At 43.2% G+C, this 22829-nt stretch overlaps 1 protein-coding gene across 3 annotated transcripts in view; it reads left to right on the top strand.

Annotated features, from left to right (window-relative positions):
- Nucleotides 1–22829, top strand: part of ano8b (anoctamin 8b) — a 103066-nt gene that overhangs the window by 45764 nt on the left and 34473 nt on the right. For 2 of the 3 annotated variants that reach the window (XM_055943733.1, XM_055943735.1), the window contains exons 2-3: nucleotides 17757–17867; nucleotides 18394–18526. In XM_055943733.1, coding sequence (XP_055799708.1) covers nucleotides 17757–17867; nucleotides 18394–18526 — 244 coding nt within the window. Of the gene's footprint in view, nucleotides 1–296; nucleotides 1651–17756; nucleotides 17868–18393; nucleotides 18527–22829 lie in introns of those variants that run through there. The other variant, XM_055943734.1, reaches the window with a different exon arrangement.

Here is a 22829-nt window from a genome sequence, read left to right as displayed (position 1 = left end):
TATAATGATATGGAATTATATTGTATAGGATGATATATTCAACAGGTTACATCTGTCGGTACAGACTTTGATTGAGGTAATGATGATGTCGTTTACCTTTTTATTTTGTGCTTCCTCACCTAAAAAAAATAACACCACTGGACATTTTTTAATTGAACCTTTATTGAACCTTTATTTAACCAGGCAAGTCAGTTAAGAACAAATTGTTATTTACGATGACGGCCTACCCCGGTGATGCTGGGCCTCCGCCCTATGGGACTCCCAATCACGTCTGGATGTGATTCAGCCTGGATTTGAACCAGGGACTGTAGTCACATCTCTTGTACTGAGATGCAGTGCCTTAGACCGCTGTGCCACTCAGGAGCCCGAGATCTCACCAATCAGAACTGGTCTACACTAGTATCAGGAAAATGCACCGTGTGACCATCAGACTGTTATAATGGCTATTGTGGACTGGTGAATATGGTGTCTTAGTTACTTTGATCATGTTTTACTTATTTAAAGAATACTATTTATTATTGTACAGGGCACCCTTCTTCAATCCAGCCCGTCTTCTATCTGCTCAGCATAGCACTGGCAGTGCCCACAGGAGCCCCACAGATACAAGGTGACGGGGAGTGAAAAGAGGACAGAGAGGGGGTGAGAGAGAGAGATAAAGAGAGGGAAAGAAGGCTACCTGCTAAGCCAGTGAGAGAAGCTTTTATATCCGCTCACAGGTCTGGGTATTCAGCTGCTTGAGGAGAAGACTGGGAGTGTCTGGGTATTCAGCTGCCTGAGCAGAAGACTGGGAGCGTCTGGGTATTCAGCTGCCTGAGGAGAATACTGGGAGTGTCTGGGTATTCAGCTGCCTGAGGAGAAGACTGGGAGTGTCTGGGTATTCAGCTGCCTGAGGAGAAGACTGGGAGCGTCTGGGTATTCAGCTGCCTGAGGAGAAGACTGGGAGTGTCTGGGTATTCAGCTGCCTGAGGAGAAGACTGGGAGCGCCTTGGTATTCAGCTGCCTGAGGAGAAGACTGGGAGTGTCTGCGTATTCAGCTGCCTGAGGAGAAGACTGGGAGTGTCTGGGTATTCAGCTGCCTGAGAAGCTGCCTGAGGAGAAGACTGGGAGTGTCTGGGTATTCAGCTGCCTGAGGAGAAGACTGGGAGTGTCTGGGTATTCAGCTGCTTGAGGAGAAGACTTGGAGTGTCTGGGTATTCAGCTGCCTGAGGAGAAGACTTGGAGTGTCTGGGTATTCAGCTGCCTGATGAGAAGACAGGGAGTGTCTGGGTATTCAGCTGCCTGAGGAGAAGACTTGGAGTGTGTGTGTGAGTGTGTCTGTGTGTGTGTGCTTGTGTGCTTTGGGAGGGTTCTCTGAGGTGGCCATTGCGAACAGAAATCAAGCAGATCAGTGTTTGGGTGACGGAGAAAGGAGAGAGGGAGAGAAATAGAGAGAGAGAGACAAGGGAGAGAGGGAGAGAAATAGAGAGAGAGACACAAGGGGTGGGCCACCGCTTGGAATTTGTTAATCTCCGCAAGGCATGTGTGCTGCACTTGCATCATGCAGATATCTTTCTTCATTTTTCCTCACTAGATGGGATTGTTTGGAATGGGATGCAGAAAAACACTGATGCCCTTTTTGGCATGTTATACGACAACTAGGGTGTATGGCAGGTTTGTCTAATGTCCGTCGGTGGATATGCATGCATGTATTTTTGCTTGCTTGTGTGTGTGTGTGTGTGTGTGTGTGTGTGTGTGTGTGTGTGTGTGTGTGTGTGTGTGTGTGTGTGTGTGTGTGTGTGTGTGTGTGTGTGTGTGTGTGTGTGTGTGTGTGTGTGTGTGTGTGTGTGTGTACATGTTTGCATATTTATGTGCCTGATATGTGTGTGTGTGTGTGTGTGTGTGTGTGTGTGTGTGTGTGTGTGTGTGTGTACATGTTTGCATATTTATGTGTCTGATATGTGTGTGTGTGTGTGTGTGTGTGTGTAATCATAATAATTATGCTGAATACCAAACCAATGGGCAGCTGTCCAGACAGTCCGTTCAGATCTTCGGCATAGTGCCTGAAGGGATGGTTTGAGGATTTAATATTTAGTGTGGGGTTTGGGATACGCATGTTTCCTCTAGGACCTCTCCATGTGATACACGTACTGCTCGAAAGCAGTTCCACACACTCCCTTCCCCCTGGTCTGTCTGTGAGGTAATGCAGTCTCTGTTGCTAGGGGGAACAGAGGTGTTTTTGTTAGGCTTATCTATCCTATATTAAGACTCCATTGATGGGTTTACAAATATTCCATGGACTGACTGAGAATGCCTTCCGTGGGTCACTGCATCAGCTATACTGTGGAAAGTGGCTCCAGGACCTATTTGTAGTTTATGAATGCTGTTATGAATGCTGTTATGAATGCTGTTATGAATGCTGTTATGTATGTGTAATAAACATGTTATGAACAGTTCCAGGTTTATGAACACACTGGTAGTGTTGAAGTCTGAATGTTGTTATATGTGTGGTGCGTTTAGTTCCGGGTCCCAACATACCAGCTGGTCTCTCCTGTGTGTCCTGTGATTTAATGTGATATATTGGCACAGCACCTCACCCTTTGAGTGTGGCCTGGACACCCTAAAGCTTGTTCACGTGTACTGACTCACACCCTGTGTCGACCCATCACTCATCCATATATTTATATTTATATATTCTTATTCCATCCCTTTACTTAGATTTTTGTGTGTTATCTATTTGTTGTGGAATTGTTAGATATTGCTGCATTGTCGGAACTAGAAGCACAAGCATTTTACTACACCTGCAATAACATCTGCCAACCGTGTGTATGTAACCAATAACATTTGATTTGATTTTGATTTGACCCCTGGGATTCGGGTTACTGTATATACAGTTGAAGTCGGAAGTTTACATACACCTCAGCCAAATACATTTAAACTCAGTTTTTCACAATTCCTGACATTTAATCCTCGTAAAAATTCCCTGTCTTAGGTCAGTTAGGATCACCACTTTATTTTAAGAATGTGAAATGTCAGAATGATAGTAGAGAGAATGATTTATTTCAGCTTTTATTTCTTTCATCACATTCCCAGTGGGTCAGAAGTTTACATACACTCAATTAGTATTTGGTAGCATTGCCTTTACATTTTTTAACTTGGGTCAAAAGTTTCGGGTAGCCTTCCACAAGCTTCCCACAATAAGTTGGGTGAATTTTGGCCCATTCCTCCTGACAGAGCTGGTGTAACTCAGGTTTGTAGGCCTCCTTGCTCCCACACGCTTTTTCAGTTCTGCCCACAAATTTTCTATAGGATTGAGGTCGGGGCTTTGTGATGGCCACTCCAATACCTTGACTTTGTTGTCCTTAAGCCCTTTTGCCACAACTTTGGAAGTATGCTTGGGGTCATTGTCCATTAGGATGACCCATTTGCGACCAAGCTTTAACTTCCTGACTGGTGTCTTGAGATGTTGCTTCACTATATCCACATAACTTTCCTGCCTCATGATGCCATCTATTTTGTGAAGTGCACCAGTCCCTCCTGCAGCAAAGCACCCCCACAACAGGATGCTCCCCCCCCCATTCTCCACGGTTGGGATGGTGTTCTTCAGCTTGCAAGCATCCCCCTTTTTCCTCCAAACATAACGATGGTCATTATGGCCAGACAGCTCTATTTTTGTTTCATCAGACCAGAGGACATTTCTCCAAAAAGTACCATTGTTGTCCCCATGTACAGTTGCAAACCGTAGTCTGCTTTTTGTATGGCGGTTTTGGAGCAGTAGCTTCTTCCTTGCTGAGCGGCCTTTCAGGTTATGTCGATATATAGGACTCGTTTTACTGTGGATATAGATACTTTTGTACCTGTTTCCTCCAGCATCTTCACAAGGTCGTTTGCTGTTGTTCTGGGATTGATTTGCACTTTTCGCACCAAAGTACGTTCATCTCTAGGAGACAGAACGCGTCTCCTTCCCGAGCGTTATGACGGCTGTGTGGTCCCATGGTGTTTATACTTGGGTACTATTGTTCGTACAGATGAACGTGGTACCTGCACATTAGTCTTTCTGTACAGATGTTCATTTTACATTATTAATAGGAAACAAATGAATACAATTAGCTTTGGTTAGTGGAGATGGAGGAGACTGAAACAAAAACATATTCTTAATGTACTTCAAAATATCGTTCGGTGAATCATGAGTGACTTCATTATTTTTAACAAGTTTCAATAAAAAACTATTGGTAGCATTTCTATGTTGAAGATTGAAAAATAATTTGGTGCAATTTTGTCCATATTCCATCCAGTTTGCTTTATTTTTATAATATATTACACTGGATCTTTCTTGAATAACCTCCTCCATTTCTTTTTGTTTTTCCTCTAATTTACTCTGAGCATCAATGGTACAGTTTTTATTGCTATCTGTCTGTACTGTTAGTCCTTCAATTTCCTTTCTTAATATGGACTCTTTTGACCTAAATTGCTTTAGTTTTATAGATGAGTACTGAATTGCATGGCCTCTAAAGGCACATTTAAAAGTGTCCCATACAATACAATCAGTTATAAATTCTTCTGTCCTAGTTAAAAACAAGTTATCATCTAGTAGGCTTTGATTAAATGTCCAATATCCTTGTCCATGTGGAAATTCTGTAAGAGTAATATATATGCCAATTATGTGATGATCCGACCGCATTCTGTCCCCTATCAACACTTTTTAAACTTTTGGTGCCAGAGAGAGTGACATAAGAATGTAATCAAGACAACTAGCTTGATTAAGCCTCCGCCATGTATATCTCACTAGATCAGGATATTAACTTCTTTTTCCTCCCAATCCTGGGTCCGGGAGCACCCCCATCAGTAAAAAAGCTGACTAGCATAGCCTAGCATCACAAGTAAATACTAGCATCTAAATATCATTAAATCACAAGTCCAAGACACCAGATGAAAGATACACATCTTGTGAATCCAGCCATAAATGTTTTACAGGGAAGACACAATATGTAAATCTATTAGCTAACCACGTTAGCAAAAGACACCACTTTTTTTACGCCACCATTTTTTTCCTGCATAGGTAGCTATCACAAATTCGACCAAATAAAGATATAAATAGCCACTAACCAAGAAACACTTTCATCAGATGACAGTCTGATAACATATGCTATACAATAAATATGTTTTGTTAGAAAAATGTGCATATTTCAGGTATAAATCATAGTTTACCATTGCAGCCACCATCACAACTCTCACCAAAGCAAATAGAATAACTACAGAGACCATCGTGTATTACCTAATTACTCATCATAAAACATTTTTTTTAAATACACAGCGTACATCAAATGAAAGACAAACATCCAGCCAATATTTCAGATTTTCTAAGTGTTTTACAGCGAAAACACAATATAGCATTATATTAGCTTACCACAATAGCCAGAAACACAAACCATTTACCTGCAGCAAAGGTTAGCGATCGTAACAAACAGGCAAAAGATATATAGTTTTTGACTAACCTTGATATTCTTCATCAGATGACAGTCCTGTAACATCATATTACACAATGCACAATGGTTTGTTCGAAAATGTGCATATTTAGCAGCACAAATCGTGGTTATACAATGTGATTAGTGGCCAAACTTCAAGCAATCTGTCCGGCGCCATCTTGGAGAGGCACCTATTCTAATCGATAAGTAATCATAAACTTGACAAAAAAAATACAGGTTGGACAGCAAATGAAAGATACATTAGTTCTTAATGCAACCGCTGTGTTAGATTTTTAAAATTAACGTTACTACGCATACAGCGTGCGCTAAAGCGAGAACGCACCGAAATTCATGGCGGAATTATTATTTGACATTTGTCAACATAAATACGAATTAACAGCATAAAGACTGCTTACTATTTGCTGAGCTTCCATCAGAATCTTGGGCAAGGTGTCCTTTCTCCAGAACAATCGTCTTTTGGTTGAAAGATGTCCTCTTCTCCTGTAGAAATAGCAGCTGACGCTAGCCATCACCGGAGAGGTGTCCAACTCGCGATAGCGCAAGACAAAGAAATTTCAGAAAATCGCAATGAACTGCTATAAGTCGGTTTAAATTAACTACCTTATGAAGTTTTTAAGACACAAATCAAATTAAATCAGAGCCGGAGATATAGAACTGCTAAAACGAAAGCTTTTCAGGACGCCATTGTGATGTCCCTCTTGCGCCAGGCGCCCCGTTGAAAAGAACGGTACTTCCGTTCCGTGAGCTTTTATAGTGCCCCAGATGGTGCAATCCACTCCATTCAAATTCTCACCGCTTACTGACATCTAGAGGACGGCGTATGCAGTGCATGTAGCCCCAGAGCTTACATGGGGACTTATAAACTGACCCTAGAACAGGGACCTCGATTTCAGAAATCTCACTTCCTGACAGGAAGTGTGCTGCAGAATGAGTTCTGTTTCACTCAGAGAAATAATTCAAACGGTTTTAGAAACTAGAGAGTGTTTTCTGTCCAATAGTAATAATATGCATATTGTACGAGTAAGAATTGAGTAAGAGGCAGTTTAATTTGGGAACGAATTTTTACAAAGTAGAAATGGCGCCCCCCTATTGACAAAAAGTTAAACCTCCGCCATGTATATCTCACTAGGTCAGGATATTAAACCTCCACCATGTATATCTCACTAGGTCAGGATATTAAACCTCCTCAATGTATATCTCACTAGGGCAGGATATTAAACCTCCATGTATATCCTCCATATATCCAGTAATTCCAATATATTCATGACATTCATGATTTCCTTAGTGCCTGAGGGTGATAGTTTGTAGTGTGATTTCCTTAAGTGCCTGAGAGTGATAGTTTGTAGTGTGATTTCCTTAAGTGCCTGAGAGTGATAGATTGTAGTGTGATTTCCTTAGTGCCTGAGGGTGATAGTTTGTAGTGTGATTTCCTTAAGTGCCCGAGGGTGATAGTTTGTAGTGGGGAAGGTTTCGGTTAGTCCATTTACATTTGTTTGTTTGCATTTTCTTCAGCAATACCACACCAAAAAAGGTTCTACATCAAGCTCTTTCCTCGAGGGGACTTACAGTTACATATTACAGAATATTCCATATAGTCTGACGCATTGCTTTGCTATTATCATCCATATCTACTATATATACCGTACCAGTCAACAGTTTGGACACACCTACTCATTCAACGGTTTTTCTTTATTTAAAAAAAAATGTCTACATTGTAGAATAATAGTGAAGACATCAAAACTATGAAATAACACTTATGGAATCATGTAGGAACCAAAAAAGTATTAAACAAATATTTGAGATTCTTCATAGTAGCCACCCTTTGCCTTGAGGACACCTTTGCACACTCATGGCATTCTCTCAACCAACTTCACCTGGAATGCTTTTCCAACCGTTTTCAAGTAGTTCCCACATATGCTGAGCACTTGTTGGCTGCTTTTCCTTCACTCTAAGGTCCAAATCATCCCAAACCATCTGAATTGGGTTGAGGTCGGGTGATTGTGGAGGCCAGGTCATCTGATGCAGCACTCCGTCACTCTCCTTCTTGGTCAAATAGCTCTTACACAGCCTGGAGGTGTGTTGGGTCATTGTCCTGTTGAAAAACAAATGATAGTCCTACTAAGCGCAAACCAGATGGGATGGCGTATCGTTGCAGAATGCTGTGGTAGCCATGCTGGTTAAGTGTGCCTTGAATTCTAAATAAATCACTGACAGTGTCACCAGCAAAGCACCATCACACCTCCTCCTCCATGCTTCACGGTGGGAACCACACATGCGGAGATCATCTGTTCACCTACTCTGCATCTCACAAAGACATGGAGGTTGGAACCAAAAATCTCAAATTTAGACTCATCAGACCAAAGGACAGATTTCCACCGGTCTAATGTCCATTGCTCGTGTTTGGCCCAATCTTCTTATTATTGGTGTCCTTTAGTAGGGGTTTCTTTACAGACATTTTACCATGAAGGCCTGATTCACGCAGTCTCCTCTGTACAGATGATGTTGAGATGTGTCTGTTACTTGAACTCTGAAGCATTTATTTGGGCTGCAATTTCTGAGGCTTATTTGGGCTGCATTTCTCTTTGCTTATTTGAGCTGTTCTTGACATAATATGGACTTGGTCTTTTACCAAATAGCGCTATCTTCTGTATACCACCCGTACCTTGTCACAACACAACTGATTGTCTCAAACGCATTAAGAAGGAAATACATTTCACAAATTAACTTTAATAAGGCACACCTGTTAATTGAAATGCATTCCAGGTGACTACCTCATGAAGCTGGTTGAGAGAATGCCAAGAGCGTGCAAAGCTGTCATCAAGGCAAAGGGTGGCTACTTTGAAGAAGCTCAAATATAAAATATATTTTGATTTGTTTAACACTTTTTTGCTTACTACATGATTCCATGTGTATTATTTCATAGTTTTGATGTCTTCACTATTATTCTACAATTAAAAAATAAATAAAAACCCTAGAATTAGTTGGTGTGTCCAAACTTTTGACTGGGACAGTATGTATCTATAATTATTACATGAATTATTATTATTCTACAGAGTGGTAATAGATGGCGGCAGGTGGCCTAGTGGTTAGAGCAGGTGGCCTAGTGGTTAGAGCAGGTGGCCTAGTGGTTAGAGCAGGTAGCCTAGTGGTTAGAGCAGGTAGCCTAGTGGTTAGAGCAGGTGGCCTAGTGGTTAGAGCAGGTGGCCTAGTGGTTAGAGCAGGTAGCCTAGTGGTTAGAGCAGGTAGCCTAGTGGTTAGAGCAGGTGGCCTAGTGGTTAGAGCAGGTAGCCTAGTGGTTAGAGCAGGTGGCCTAGTGGTTAGAGCAGGTGGCCTAGTGGTTAGAGCAGGTAGCCTAGTGGTTAGAGCAGGTAGCCTAGTGGTTAGAGTAGGTAGCCTAGTGGTTAGAGCAGGTAGGCTAGTGGTTAGAGCAGGTAGCCTAGTGGTTAGAGCAGGTGGCCTAGTGGTTAGAGCAGGTAGCCTAGTGGTTAGAGCAGGTGGCCTAGTGGTTAGAGCAGGTAGTGGTTAGAGCAGGTGGCCTAGTGGTTAGAGTAGGTAGGCTAGTGGTTAGAGCAGGTAGCCTAGTGGTTAGAGCAGGTAGCCTAGTGGTTAGAGCAGGTAGTGGTTAGAGCAGGTAGCCTAGTGGTTAGAGCAGGTAGCCTAGTGGTTAGAGCAGGTAGTGGTTAGAGCAGGTGGCCTAGTGGTTAGAGCAGGTAGCCTAGTGGTTAGAGCAGGTAGCCTAGTGGTTAGAGCAGGTAGCCTAGTGGTTAGAGCAGGTAGTGGTTAGAGCAGGTAGCCTAGTGGTTAGAGCAGGTGGCCTAGTGGTTAGAGCAGGTGGCCTAGTGGTTAGAGCAGGTAGCCTAGTGGTTAGAGCAGGTGGCCTAGTGGTTAGAGCAGGTGGCCCAGTGGTTAGAGCAGGTAGCCTAGTGGTTAGAGCAGGTGGCCTAGTGGTTAGAGCAGGTAGTGGTTAGAGCAGGTGGCCTAGTGGTTAGAGCAGGTGGCCTAGTGGTTAGAGTAGGTGGCCTAGTGGTTAGAGCAGGTAGCCTAGTGGTTAGAGCAGGTAGCCTAGTGGTTAGAGCAGGTAGCCTAGTGGTTAGAGCAGGTAGCCTAGTGGTTAGAGCAGGTAGCCTAGTGGTTAGAGCAGGTAGTCTAGTGGTTAGAGCAGGTAGCCTAGTGGTTAGAGCAGGTAGCCTAGTGGTTAGAGCAGGTAGCCTAGTGGTTAGAGCAGGTAGTGGTTAGAGCAGGTAGCCTAGTGGTTAGAGCAGGTAGCTTGGTGGTTAGAGCAGGTAGCCTAGTGGTTAGAGCAGGTAGCCTAGTGTTTAGAGCAGGTAGCCTAGTGTTTAGAGCAGGTAGTGGTTAGAGCAGGTAGCCTAGTGTTTAGAGCAGGTAGTGGTTAGAGCAGGTAGCCTAGTGGTTAGAGCAGGTGGCCTAGTGGTTAGAGTAGGTAGCCTAGTGGTTAGAGCAGGTAGCCTAGTGGTTAGAGCAGGTAGCCTAGTGGTTAGAGCAGGTAGCCTAGTGGTTAGAGCAGGTAGCCTAGTGGTTAGAGCAGGTAGCCTAGTGGTTAGAGCAGGTAGTCTAGTGGTTAGAGCAGGTAGTCTAGTGGTTAGAGCAGGTAGTCTAGTGGTTAGAGCAGGTAGTCTAGTGGTTAGAGCAGGTAGCCTAGTGGTTAGAGCAGGTAGCCTAGTGGTTAGAGCAGGTAGCCTAGTGGTTCGAGTGTTGGGCCAGTAACCGAAAGGTTGCTGGATCGAATCCCTGAGCTGTCAAGGTAAAAATCTGTCATTCTGCCCCTGAGCAAGGCAGTTAACCCACTGTTCCCCTGGCACTGAAAACGTGGATGTTGATTATGGCAGCCCCCCTCACCTCTCTGATTCAGAGGGGTTAAATGTGGAAGACACATTTCAGTTGAATGCATTCAGTTGTACAACTGACTAGTTATCCCCCCTCTTTCCCCAGATCAGTGGAGCCTGAGAACACATAACAGAGCGGCTGCTGCGAAATGAGCCCTTTTCCTAGAACAGCGATTTCCCAATAAAATGCTTGAGTTACTGGACACCTGTCTGTGACTGCTGACCCTAGGTCTGTTGATAGGGGCCGTATTGTCCTCTGTCCCTTCAGCAGCATGGCGTCAGGTGCACTTGAGCAGTGTGCACACACAGACGCACTAATACACACACACCTGCCACTCCTAGTCTGTCGATAAGCCCCAATGAGCAATGTGTGGCCAAATGGAGACACCACCAGTGTCAATGAGTTTCCCACTGAGTATTACTCAAACACAGCGACACACACACGCAAATACCCCCCCCCCCCTCCTACACACACAAACACACACAAAGACCCCCCCCCCCCCCCTCTACACACACACGCAAAGACCCACACACAAAGACCCCCCCCCACACACACACACACACACACACACACACACACACACACACACACACACACACACACACACACACACACACACACACACACACACACACACACACACACACACATAAAGACCCACACACAAAGAACCATAGACATAGACACACACGTAAGCTGCACACCAATCTGCCTGTCAGTGAGGCTCATAAATCAAGGTATTTAGACAGTGTGTGGAGCAGTGAATGCAGGCCTCATTAGAATGCTGGTCAGGGGCAGGCTGCGGGACTTTGTCTGGCCTTTCAAACTACAGCTGCATGGGGAACAGGAGCAATTTGGGGGACAGTCAATGACTCTTAAGATTAAAATGAAATCTAATGTTTTAACATCTATAATAGAAGAGCATCCTGAAACGAGATGGAATTCCTTAAGTACTCCAAATGTAACTGTCCATAAATAGACCGTCTGTAGTGGGCAAAGTGAGTCATCTGAAGATGATCTGTGACTATAACAGATAAACAATCCAAAGCTTATTTAACCTCATGACACACAATAGTAGACAGTATGGGGCTATTCTTCTCTGGAACGTCCCCTGGGTATTCTTTCTAGGAAGTAGCTACTCTCCTCTTTCATCATCAGTCTGTTCCAGGAAGTAGCTACTCTCCTCTTTCATCATCAGTCTGTTCCAGGAAGTAGCTACTCTCCTCTTTCATCATCAGTCTGTTCCAGGAAGTAGCTACTCTCCTCTTTCATCATCAGTCTGTTCCAGGAAGTAGCTACTCTCCTCTTTCATCATCAGTCTGTTCCAGGAAGTAGCTACTCTCCTCTTTCATCATCAGTCTGTTCCAGGAAGTAGTTAGTTCTCCTCTTTCATCATCAGTCTGTTCCAGGAAGTAGCTACTCTCCTCTTTCATCATCAGTCTGTTCCAGGAAGTAGCTACTCTCCTCTTTCATCATCAGTCTGTTCCAGGAAGTAGCTACTCTCCTCTTTCATCATCAGTCTGTTCCAGGAAGTAGTTAGTTCTCCTCTTTCATCATCAGTCTGTTCCAGGAAGTAGCTACTCTCCTCTTTCATCATCAGTCTGTTCCAGGAAGTAGCTACTCTCCTCTTTCATCATCAGTCTGTTCCAGGAAGTAGTTAGTTCTCCTCTTTCATCATCAGTCTGTTCCAGGAAGTAGCTACTCTCCTCTTTCATCATCAGTCTGTTCCAGGAAGTAGCTAGTTCTCCTCTTTCATCATCAGTCTGTTCCAGGAAGTAGCTACTGTCCTCTTTCATCATCAGTCTGTTCCAGGAAGTAGCTACTCTCCTCTTTCATCATCAGTCTGTTCCAGGAAGTAGCTACTCTCCTCTTTCATCATCAGTCTGTTCCAGGAAGTAGTTAGTGCTCCTCTCCTCTTTCATCATCAGTCTGTTCCAGGAAGTAGCTACTCTCCTCTTTCATCATCAGTCTGTTCCAGGAAGTAGCTACTCTCCTCTTTCATCATCAGTCTGTTCCAGGAAGTAGCTACTCTCCTCTTTCATCATCAGTCTGTTCCAGGAAGTAGTTAGTTCTCCTCTTTCATCATCAGTCTGTTCCAGGAAGTAGCTACTCTCCTCTTTCATCATCAGTCTGTTCCAGGAAGTAGCTACTCTCCTCTTTCATCATCAGTCTGTTCCAGGAAGTAGTTAGTTCTCCTCTTTCATCATCAGTCTGTTCCAGGAAGTAGCTACTCTCCTCTTTCATCATCAGTCTGTTCCAGGAAGTAGCTACTCTCCTCTCCTCTTTCATCATCAGTCTGTTCCAGGAAGTAGCTACTCTCCTCTCCTCTTTCATCATCAGTCTGTTCCAGGAAGTAGCTACTCTCCTCTTTCATCATCAGTCTGTTCCAGGAAGTAGCTACTCTCCTCTTTCATCATCAGTCTGTTCCAGGAAGTAGCTACTCTCCTCTTTCATCATCAGTCTGTTCCAGGAAGTAGTTAGTTCTCCTCTTTCATCATCAGTCTGTTCCAGGAAGTAGCTACTCTCCTCTTTCATCATCAGTCTGTTCCAGGAAGTAGCTACTCTCCTCTTTCATCATCAGTCTGTTCCAGGAAGTAGCTACTCTCCTCTCCTCTTTCATCATCAGTCTGTTCCAGGAAGTAGCTACTCTCCTCTTTCATCATCAGTCTGTTCCAGGAAGTAGCCACTCTCCTCTTTCATCATCAGTCTGTTCCAGGAAGTAGCTAGTTCTCCTCTCCTCTTTCATCGTCAGTCTGTTCCAGGAAGTAGCTAGTTCTCCTCTCCTCTTTCATCGTCAGTCTGTTCCAGGAAGTAGTTAGTTCTCCTCTTTCATCATCAGTCTGTTCCAGGAAGTAGTTAGTTCTCCTCTTTCATCATCAGTCTGTTCCAGGAAGTAGCTAGTTCTCCTCTTTCATCATCAGTCTGTTCCAGGAAGTAGTTAGTTCTCCTCTTTCATCATCAGTCTGTTCCAGGAAGTAGTTAGTTCTCCTCTTTCATCATCAGTCTGTTCCAGGAAGTAGTTAGTTCTCCTCTTTCATCATCAGTCTGTTCCAGGAAGTAGTTAGTTCTCCTCTTTCATCATCAGTCTGTTCCAGGAAGTAGCTCGTTCTCCTCTCCTCTTTTATCATCAGTCTGTTCCAGGAAGTAGCTAGTTATCCTCTCTTCTTTCATCGTCAGTCTGTTCCAGGAAGTAGCTAGTTCTCTTCTCCTCTTTCATCGTCAGTCTGTTCCAGGAAGTAGCTAGTTCTCCTCTCCTCTTTCATCGTCAGTCTGTTCCAGGAAGTAGCTAGTTCTCCTCTCCTCTTTCATCGTCAGTCTGTTCCAGGAAGTAGCTAGTTATCCTCTCTTCTTTCATCATCAGTCTGTTCCAGGAAGTAGCTAGTTCTCCTCTCCTCTTTCATCGTCAGTCTGTTCCAGGAAGTAGCTAGTTCTCCTCTCCTCTTTCATCGTCAGTCTGTTCCCGGAAGTAGCTAGTTATCCTATCCAATGTCATCATCAGTCTGTTCAAGAAAGCAGAACCACACCGAGCAGAACAGTGTATCTCTCAAACAAGTCCTCGCAGACCCCTCACTATTCAACATATTGGATTTATTCCAACACTGCCCACTAAATCCACCTGATTCATCTGATTCACCTGATTCAACTGGTCAAGGACTTGGTGATTTGCTTAGTTGACTGGTTGACTAAGGTGTGCGTCAGTTGGTATACATCAGATATGTGGAATGACAGAAGGTCACCAAGGACTGGTCAGAGAAGAAGGGTTTTAAATGTTACAGCTGTTTATAGGGCTGTGGTATCTAGTTAAACTCATGATCTATGATTTATAGAAGAGACCATCTGGTTGTTGATGCCATAACGCTGACTATGACCTTGTGTGTGTGTGTGTGTGTGTGTGTGTGTGTGTGTGTGTGTGTGTGTGTCTTTCTGAGTGTGTGTGTGTGTGTGTGTGTGTGTGTGTGTGTGTCTTTCTGAGTGTGAGTGTGTGTGTGTGTGTGTGTGTGTGTGTGTGTGTGTGTGTGTGTGTGTGTGTGTGTGTGTGTGTGTGTGTGTGTGTGTGTGTGTGTGTGTGTGTGTGTGTGTGTCTTTCTGAGTGTGTGTGTGTGTGTGTGTGTGTGTGTGTGTGTGTGTCTTTCTGAGTGTGAGTGTGTGTGTGTGTGTGTGTGTGTGTGTGTGTGTGTGTGTGTGTGTGTGTGTGTGTGTGTGTGTGTGTGTGTGTGTGTGTGTGTGTGTGTGTGTGTGTGTGTGTGTGTCTTTCTGAGTGTGTGTGTGTGTGTGTGTGTGTGTGTGTGTGTGTGTGTGTGTGTGTGTGTGTGTGTGTGTGTGTGTGTGTGTGTGTGCGTGTGTGTGTCTTTCTGAGTGTGAGTGTGTGTGTCTGTGTAACCGATATGAGGTGAGATTTGGCTCAGGACTTGTCTTCTCTGGCTAACCAGCCATGATGGAGATGTCAAAGTAGTAATACAGCCTTTACAGAGAGGAGACGGGTCTGCAGTACAGACACAGTGTTGTCATCTCCTAGTCTTTGACTTGTTTGTTACCTAATGATGCTTACCTTATCTGTTTATATTGTCCTGCTTGCTGTGTTGTCATTATATCTTGTCTTTCATGTTCAAATCAGTAAGAATTAGATTTTTTAAAAGATTTTTTCAAGTGCATATTATTATTTACTTCCTGTGTCATGATCTTATGTATAAATAAACATCATTTTGTTCATGCAGCAAGGAATTTGTCATGCCATTATAGGCTGCAGTGTTAAACTGTGCCCAGTTGAGATCTCTGGAACGTGGCCCACTTTCTGCCCATCTCTGAGGACCTACGGCTCACTGAGCACAGAACTGTTTTGGGACAGGCATTTTGTCTGGCCACCCCCACTAGTATTGTTCAGGACTCAGCCAGCAGTGTACAGCACAAACTGTCCTCAGACAACTCTGCCAAGGGCCAGACTAAAGGGACTTTTCTGACGTGCAAACGATATTTAATTTCAGAATTGGTTAAAATTAGGTTACAGTTAAGATTATGGTTAAGGTCAGGGTTAAGATTATGGTTAAGGTCAGGGTTAAGATTATGGTTAAGGTCAGGGTTAATGGTTTGATTAAGGTTAGGGTTAAGGTAAGGTAAGGGTCAGTTTTAGATTTTAGCCAGTTGGTTTGCAAGTCAGGAAAGTCCCTTTAATCTCACCCCTTTCCCAAGGCCTTCCGGGTTAGAGTGCTGCACTTCTAAACAATGACGTTTACAATGCACTTCCTGTTGAACTATTGGCCCCTGCTGCCATGTTGGACCAGCTGTCTGTTGTAAAGAAGATCAATGAGATGAACCTTTATTTTCTTTATTCAAAGACGTGTGTGGTTGTGTTCCTTTCCCGTAGAGGACTGACATTATTTTATTCTGTAGCGTACCGTAGAGGACTGACATTATGTTATTCTGTAGCGTACCGTAGAGGACTGACATTATGTTATTCTGTAGCGTACCGTAGAGGACTGACATTATGTTATTCTGTAGCGTACCGTAGAGGACTGACATTATGTTATTCTGTAGCGTACCGTAGAGGACTGACATTAAGTTATTCTGTAGCGTACCGTAGAGGACTGACATTATGTTATTCTGTAGCGTACCGTAGCCACCTTAACATTACCTTTGTAGCCTGTAGGCTGTAGCCTGTAGCCTGTAGGCTGTAGCCTGTAGGCTGTACTTCTCTTTTCTATTGATGCTTGGCTGGACACTGATGTCACTACTTGTCTGTGTGTAGAAATCATGTCACTACTTGTCTGTGTGTAGAAATCATGTCACTACTGTCTGTGTGTAGAAATCATGTCTCTACTGTCTGTGTGTAGAAATCATGTCACTACTTGTCTGTGTGTAGAAATCATGTCACTACTTGTCTGTGTGTAGAAATCATGGCTCTACTGTCTGTGTGTAGAAATCATGTCACTACTTGTCTGTGTGTAGAAATCATGTCTCTACTGTCTGTGTGTAGAAATCGTGTCACTACTTGTCTGTGTGTAGAAATCTTTACTCTACTGTCTGTGTGTAGAAATCATGTCTCTACTGTCTGTGTGTAGAAATCATGTCTCTACTGTCTGTGTGTAGAAATCATGTCTCTACTGTCTGTGTGTAGAAATCATGTCACTACTTGTCTGTGTGTAGAAATCATGTCTCTACTGTCTGTGTGTAGAAATCATTTCTCTACTGTCTGTGTGTAGAAATCATGTCACTACTGTCTGTGTGTAGAAATCATGTCTCTACTGTCTGTGTGTAGAAATCATGTCTCTACTGTCTGTGTGTAGAAATCATGTCTCTACTGTCTGTGTGTAGAAATCATGTCTCTACTGTCTGTGTGTAGAAATCATGTCTCTACTGTCTGTGTGTAGAAATCATGTCACTACTGTCTGTGTGTAGAAATCATGTCTCTACTGTCTGTGTGTAGAAATCATGTCTCTACTGTCTGTGTGTAGAAATCATGTCTCTACTGTCTGTGTGTAGAAATCATGTCTCTACTGTCTGTGTGTAGAAATCATGTCTCTACTGTCTGTGTGTAGAAATCATGTCTCTACTGTCTGTGTGTAGAAATCATGTCTCTACTGTCTGTGCCTCGGTTTCGGTAGTGTACTCACAGTCGGGTTCAAATCAGGGGTTTATAAATACAATCATCTCAATTTCACTGTCTGAGTAATTTTCCCTCACTTGAAGCGAAATCCTTGAAGGTACAGATCAGGATTTGAGGAGGAATTGACCCCTACGTCTCTTGAGTCACATGATGCCAGTGTCCATGACACTGCACTCACTGTACTCTACCTAAATATAAACACTGTTGACGTGTGTGTGTGTGTACTGGCCTGAACTGTGTGGTCACACTTTATAGGAATACATAGAGAGAGAGAGAGAGAGAGAGAGAGGGAGAGGAAAAGAGAGAGAGAGAGAGAGCGAGAGAGAGAGAGAGAGAGAGAGAGAGAGAGAGAGAGATGACAATGAACGTCCTCTGTCCCTGACAGGTAGGGGTTAAGTCCGACTTGCTCGCTCTCATGTTGCAGAGTGAAGGATGGTGACATTTTATTCTGGCAGAGGGAGAGAGAGGGGACGGGAGTGTTTGTGGGAGAGGGGAAGCACTGACTGACAGTTCTACAACAAATGTTTTCGTCTGTCAATCTGTTTCACTATGGAAAGGTAACTGACCATGTGCCCCCCCCTCTTTCTCTCTGTTTCTTTCTCTCTCTCTCTCTTTCTCTCTCTCTCGTTCTTTCTGTCTCTCTCTTTCTCTCTCTCTCTCTCTCTCTCTCTCTCTCTCTCTCTCTCTCTCTCTCTCTCTCTCTCTTTCTTTCTTTCTTTCTTTCTCTCTCTCTCTCTTTCTCTATATATATCTCTTTATATATATATCTCTTTCTTTCTCCCTCTCTCTATATCTCTCTCTATATATCTCTCTCTCTCTCTCTCTCTCTCTCTCTCCCCCCTCTGTAGATAAGTTATTTGGGAAGCGGCTGCTGCAGGCTGGGAGGTACATCATGTCTCATAAGTCCTGGATGAAGACCGTGCCCACTGAGAACTGTGACGTCCTCATGACTTTCTCAGGTGATGCACAAAAACACACACACACACACACACACACACACACACACACACACACACACACACACACACACACACACACACGCATTACTCAGCGTTATTGTTTACATACACATTTGTTCAGCCATCCATGCACTATGAAAGGCAGAAGTAAGCAGCAGTCATTTTTCATTTTAGTCTCCCTGACTTCATGAATGGTGATAAAGTCATTGCAACATTAGCCATTCCAGTCCATGACTAGTCTGTGTTACTCTGCTCAGTCATCATTGGAACGTCATGCTCATTAGACAACAGTCATCTCTCCAGGCTCGTGAAAAACTCATGATTATAATATGGGTTATTTATATCGTTTGCTTTTGAGATAATGAGGCAACATATGATTTTAATTAAAAACAGTGTTTCAGTGTTGGTTTATGTGGAACAATTTGACTGTAAACTGTTGCTAATGTCTTGAAGGTTGGTATTTTCATTAGATAAACAATATATATATATATATTTTTAAACATGTCTGTTTCTTCTCCTGTGACAGACCGGACAGATGACCACACGTTGCTATGGCTACTAAACCACATGCGCCTGGGCATTCCAGAACTCATCGTCCAGATCCGACATCACAAACACACGCATGTACACGCCTTCTTCGTCACGGCAACATATGAGAAGTAAGAACCCCGCCTCCGAGGGGTGTGGGACGACAATATCACCATGCTAGCACGGCCATCTATTGGCTAATGTATAGACAAGGACATCATGGGAAGCTGTGTGCTGCAGTGTAACTATAGCTTGAGGAATGAATCATCGCTTCTCATTGTTAGCAGCAAAATACATCCTGGAGGGTAGATTGAGTTACAGACAAGGCCTGTCTCACCCGAAGGCATGTGATGGAGTCAGGCTTTTGACTGGAACGGTTCCCATATCAACAGCAGAGCCGACTAGGTGAAACATCTGTGGAAGCGTCCTTGAACAAGGAACTACGTCATTGAAAAAAGAATTTGTTCTTAACTGACTTGCCTAGTTAAATAAAAATAAAAATAAAAAAATTAATAAAAGTAGCCCTGGATAAGAGCGTCTGCTAAATGTTTAATTATTTAACCTTTATTTAACTAGGCAAGTCAGTTAAGAACAAATTCTTATTTACAATGACGGCCTAGGAACAGTGTGTTAACTGCCTTGTTCAGGGGCAGAATGACAGATTTTTACCTTGTCAGCTCGGGGATTCGATCTAGCAACCTTTCGGTTACTAGTCGCTCTAACCACTAGGCCACCTGCCGCCCAAATGACTAAAAGGTAAATGTCTGTATGTGAGTGTACTACAACTACTGTTAAGACATCTGGACCTTTATGGTGCAAGTTACGAGTGTCTGTTTTCTAACTACCTGTTTAAACCAGTGCTTGACTTGGATGGAAATAGGTGCCGGTACTGTTTATGTGCAGCAACTCATAAGGTCATCTACAGCGCCTTCAGGAAGTTTTAATAACCCTTGACCTTTTCCCACAACTTGTTGTGTTACAGACTGAATTTAAAATGAATAAAATAGAGATGTTGTGTCACTGATCTACACACAATAGACTATAATGTAAAAGTGGAATTATGATTTTGAAAATGTTTACAAAAAACAACATCCAAGGAAAAGGTGAAATGTCTTGAGTGAATAAATATTCAACCCCTTTGTTATGGTAAATCTAAATATGTTCAGGAGTAAAAATATACTTAACAAATCACATAGTAAGTTGCATAGACTCACTCTGTGTGCAATAATAGTGTTTGATTTCTGAATGACTACATCTCTGTACTCCACACACACAGTTATCTGTAAAGTCCCTCGGCAGTGAATTTCAATCACAGATTCGATCACAAAGACCAGGGAGGTTTTCCAATGCCTCACAGAGTGCACCCATTGGTAGATGGGTAAAAAAAAGCAGACATTGAATATCCCTTTGAGCATGGTAAAGTTATGCTTTACACTTTGGATGGCATAATGGTGGCTGCATCATGTTATGGGTATGCTTGTAAGGACTGGAGAGTTTTTCAGGATAAAAAGGAAACGGAATGGAGCTAAGCATAGCCAAACCCCTAGAGGAAAACCTGGTTCAGTCTGCTTTCCACCAGACACTGGGAGATTAACTTACCTCTCAGCAGGACAATAACCTAAAAGGCCAAATCTATACTGGAGTTGCTTACCAAGACAACAGTGAATGTATCTGAGTGGCCTAGTTACAGTTTTGACTTAAATCTACTTGAAAATCTATGGCAAGACCTGAAAATGATTGTCTAGCAATGATCAACAACCAACTTGACAGAGCTTGAAGTATTTTGAAAGAATAATGGGGAAATGTTGCGCAATCCAGGTGTGGAACGCTCTTAGAGACTTTCCCAGAAAGATTCACAGCTGTAATCACTGCCAGAGGTGCTTCTACAAAGTGTTGACTCAGGGGTGTGAATACTTATTTAAATGAGATATTTCAGTATTTAATTTTCAATACATTTGTAAAAATGTCTAAAAGCATGTTTTCACTTTGTCATTATGGGTTATTGTGTGTAGCTGGGTGAGAAAAAAACATGTATTTTGAATTCAGGCTGTAACACAACAAACTGTGGAGTAAGTCAAGGGCTATGAACGCTTTCTGAAGGCACTGTATAAGAGATGCAGGAACTAGCTACACACACATACAGACATTCACAATTAAATCTTAGTCATTTAGCAGACGCTCTGATCCAGAGCCACTTACTCAAGGGCACATCGACAGATTTTTCCCATAGTCGGCTCTACTGTTGATGTAGGAACTGTTGGTTCAAGTCCTGCTTCTGCTGGTCCCCCCCCTCAAATGCTACTCTTAACAATGCGGTATAGTGTAAGCATATGCAGCTCAGGGCTAAAAGCTCTGGTATCCTGTGGCTGCTCTAAATAAAGCAACCCATTATCATACTACAGTAATCGGCAAAATAAATTGCGATTAGCAACGCTGCTGCCACTGTGAAATGTATATTGGCCATCGGTTCCCTGCCTATAGCCCTGTGTGTGTTCTGTCTGTTGTAGAATGTTGGAAGGACTTAAATTCTAGAACAGATTCGGAGGCTGTTTCTAAACACAGTACTGGACATGAGATAATGATTCTGTTGTGGTACCTATCGTCTCTCTCCCTCTGAATGCATCCCCGGGGATTTACAGATGACCCAGGGTCAGTTTAATCATAAATACTCAACAACGCAAAGCAAGAGAGCAGAGGGCACTAGCCGCACTACCCACAATGCACTACACTGGGGCTCTTGACTATCCTCGCCTTAGAGTAACGGGGGCTTTCACCTCTCAGCAAGGCACCATGCAGTTGAAATACACAACTGGCCAAGAGAGAGAGAGGGAGACAGAGCGAGAGAGAGAGAGAGAGAGAGAGAGACAGAGAGCAAGAGAGAGAGAGAGAGAGAGAGACAGAGAGTGACAGTCACACACACACACTCACACACACACACACACACACACTCAACACACAGTCACACACACAGTCACACACATACTCACACACACACTCACACACACACTCACAGTCACACACACACTCAACACACAGTCAGACACACAGTCACACACACACACACAACCACACACACACTCACACACACACACAACCACAGTCACACACAACCTCAGTCACACACGTGCACGCTCGCTTTCAGGTATATTGGATGACCTACATTTGCATTTGATGTGAAAAGATAAATGCTAATTCTGCTGGAACGACAGTGTGTTGAACCATTCAAGTGATATGGAACCAATTTGGACTGAAGACATTTTAGCGTGGAATGTCGTGAGATGAAAAGTAAAATCACATGATTCACTCCTCTTCTACTGCAGATGGTTTCTCTTCTACTGCAGATGGTATTAAACCATTCACTCCTCTTCTACTGCAGATGGTCTTACACCATTCACTCCTCTTCTACTGCAGATGGTATTAAACCATTCACTCCTCTTCTACTGCAGATGGTATTAAACCATTCACTCCTCTTCTACTGCAGATGGTTTCTCTTCTACTGCAGATGGTATTAAATCATTCACTCCTCTTCTACTGCAGATGGTATTAAACCATTCACTCCTCTTCTACTGCAGATGGTATTAAACCATTCACTCCTCTTCTACTGCAGATGGTATTAAACCATTCACTCCTCTTCTACTGCAGATGGTATTAAACCATTCACTCCTCTTCTACTGCTGATGGCATTAAACCATTCACTCCTCTTCTACTGCAGATGGCATTAAACCATTCACTCATCTTCTACTGCAGATGGTATTAAACCATTCACTCCTCTTCTACTGCAGATGGTATTAAACCATTCACTTCTCTTCTACTGCAGATGACATTAAACCATTCACTCATCTTCTACTGCAGATGGTATTAAACCATTCACTCCTCTTCTACTGCAGATGGTATTAAACCATTCACTCTTCTTCTACTGCAGATGGCATCTCTTCTACTGCAGGTGGTATTAAACCATTCACTCCTCTTCTACTGCAGATGGTATCTCTTCTACTGCAGATGGTATTAAACCATTCACTCCTCTTCTACTGCAGATGGTATTAAACCATTCGCTCATCTTCTACTGCAGATGGTCTTACACCATTCACTCCCTCTTCTACTGCAGATGGTATTAAACCATTCACTCCTCTTCTACTGCAGATGGTTTTAAACCATTCACTCCTCTTCTACTGCAGATGGTATTAAACCATTCACTCCTCTTCTACTGCAGATGGCATTAAACCATTCACTCTTCTTCTACTGCAGATGGCATCTCTTCTACTGCAGAAGGCATTAAACCATTGACTCCTCTTCTACTGCAGATGGCATTAAACCATTCACTCCTCTTCTACTGCAGATGGCATTAAACCATTCACTCCTCTTCTACTGCAGATGGCATTAAACCATTCACTCCTCTTCTACTGCAGATGGTATTAAACCATTCGCTCATCTTCT

Source organism: Salvelinus fontinalis, chromosome 14 (assembly GCF_029448725.1).
Source record: "Salvelinus fontinalis isolate EN_2023a chromosome 14, ASM2944872v1, whole genome shotgun sequence".
NCBI classification, from domain to species: Eukaryota; Metazoa; Chordata; class Actinopteri; order Salmoniformes; family Salmonidae; genus Salvelinus; species Salvelinus fontinalis.
This window is presented reverse-complemented; position numbering and strand designations above follow the sequence as displayed.